This window comes from Littorina saxatilis, linkage group LG6, assembly GCF_037325665.1.
Source record: "Littorina saxatilis isolate snail1 linkage group LG6, US_GU_Lsax_2.0, whole genome shotgun sequence".
Classification (NCBI taxonomy): Eukaryota; Metazoa; Mollusca; class Gastropoda; order Littorinimorpha; family Littorinidae; genus Littorina; species Littorina saxatilis.
This window is the reverse complement of record NC_090250.1, coordinates 38260779-38262986: the sequence shown is the minus strand read 5'-3', so window position 1 is coordinate 38262986 and position 2208 is coordinate 38260779. Positions and strand designations below refer to the sequence as shown.

The following is a 2208-nucleotide window of genomic DNA, read 5'->3' as shown; positions in this document are numbered from 1 at the left end:
TTCAGCGCGAGGATACTTCAGCGCCGTACACTTCAGCGTTGGGACTTTTCAGCACCGTACCTTTCAGCGTGGCGAAATTTTAGCGCCGTACATTGTAGCGCTGTACATTATAGCGCTAGAGGAAGACAGAGAGAGAGAGAGAGAGAGAGAGAGAGAGAGAGAGAGAAAGAGAGAGAGAGAGAGAGAGAGAGAGAGAGACTCAGAGAGAGAAAGAGAGAGAGAGTGTGTGTGTGTGTGAGTGTGTGTGTGTGTGTGTGTGTGTGTGTGTGTGTGTGTGTGTGTGTGTGTGTGTGTGTGTGTGTGTGTGTGTTTGTGTGTGTGTGTGTGTAAAAGTGTCTGCGAAACTGCAAAACTGAGTGACTAATAGGCTTGATTGAGTTTATCCCACAAAAATCTATTCTTTACCTTTATTTCTCAATAAAGCGTATGAATTAAAATGTCCATTCAAATCACTAAAAATCAGTCAAATGTCATTAAATGAATTAGACTGCAATGTGCCCATAATGAATAGCTGGAGGCGCCAGTTCAAGATCACACCGCGTCTCCTGACGTACTGAATAGCTTGTCTCTGAAGACGTCAACACTAGAACATGAAAGCAAAGGCGAGTCCTTCCATTGTTTCAAGCAGCCCCCGACCTCCGTTATTGTATTGTCTAACGATCGTCTTTATCCGTTTCTGTAAGTCTTTGTACTTGCGCCTTTTGGGCGCTGGAGCCTGGCCTCCCAGTAGACGTGTGACGTCCGCCTGGACAAGTGCCTGTTCTTTCTTGAGGGCCTCTATCAGCCTCCAAATATTGGGGTAGCACGCCCCGACCACGTTCTGAAAGGCGTGATGCCACCCTTCACAGCTGTTGTTGGACTTGGCAGTATCAGTGAGAACGCGGTCGTGCACGTTCCACATGTCAATGGAGAACGTCGGCGGATGACGAGGACCACGACGGCGAGGTCTGCCAATATACGTGTCGAAATAGTCGAAGATTGGTTGCCCACGTGCATCATACCATTCAGACTTGATCTGTAACTCACGGCGCTGAAATGTACGGCGCTGAAGTCTCCCGGCGCTAAAATGTATATATACGGCGCTGACATCCCCCCGTGCTGAAATGTACGGCGCTAAAAAATACGGTGCTGAAAAGACGCCGCGCTGAAATGGTGGCGCTGAAAGGTATGGCGCTGTAGTGCTGGCGCTAAAGTGACGTGTTACCCCTTAGTCACAGGCTTATAACTCAAACAGTTCCTGCGCTTTTCTAAAACGGGTTTCACCACTGGATAGAGCATAAAAAAACTCTTTAGGAAAATGTAAAAATATGAAAATCATGGAAAGGTGACATGCGACTCATTCCGTGGTGGAGGGTCACATATAGGTAGGACGTCAGCCGGGCTTCTGCCAAAATAATCTCCATACTGAAAGCTTCCCGGCAATTTCAAGAGGTACATTTATGGAGAAAAGCATCTCAAGATCTTGCAATTCTAGCAGATTATTGATGAATTTCGATGGATTTTACCCCCAAAATCGATTCATTCAAAAAACGCACCGAGTGATTACGTCCCTTGAATAAGAAAGATTTTGCGTTGAACTTGAAGCAAATGTCTAAGTCAAAATACCATTTTTCATCACAAATTAGACCAAAGTTGGACCAGCAGCACTTTGGAGGGAAGGGGGAGGTGATATATCAGTATATCTTTATGTGAGATAGACAAAGCCGGCTGACGTCCTACCTACAGCTACATGTGTCTTGGACAAGCAAAAGTTGTTGCCAAGCCCTGTTTTCTTCTGGATTAAATTCAAACTTACACTTTTTCAAAGTCACCATGGCGGACGTCCTCCGAAACGACTGAGAATAAGAATCAGCAGCACTTCAGACGACACAATCGATGGATAATTGACACCTCTGCGGGCGCCATCTCTGATCTAGACACGCTAATAACCCATCATCTGTGCTGTCACTGCACTGGCGATGGCCTAAAGGATCAGACAAGAAGAGGCTTTTGATCAGTCTCTCTCCAAGGGATACTGTGAAATGTCCGCTTTGAAGCTTTATGCTGTCAGATCGTGCTATGATGTCTTTTTTTCTCTCAAAAGTTCATCTCGTCCACTTCAAGTCACGATCTTGAAAGGAATTTAAAACCAGGACAATAATCAAGAAATGTGGGTGTAAACGCTACAAGAATAAGAAATAGAGCAATATTTGATTCAGATGGCTGCTT

The 2208-nt window shown here is 45.3% G+C and overlaps 1 protein-coding gene across 1 annotated transcript; it reads right to left on the bottom strand.

Moving 5' to 3' along the window:
- Window positions 1-583: 583 nt before the first annotated feature.
- On the bottom strand, window positions 584-901 carry LOC138968006 (uncharacterized). The gene has a single exon (XM_070340567.1). It carries the CDS (start codon window positions 899-901, stop codon window positions 584-586), a length of 318 nt encoding a protein of 105 aa, XP_070196668.1.
- Window positions 902-2208: the final 1307 nt, after the last annotated feature.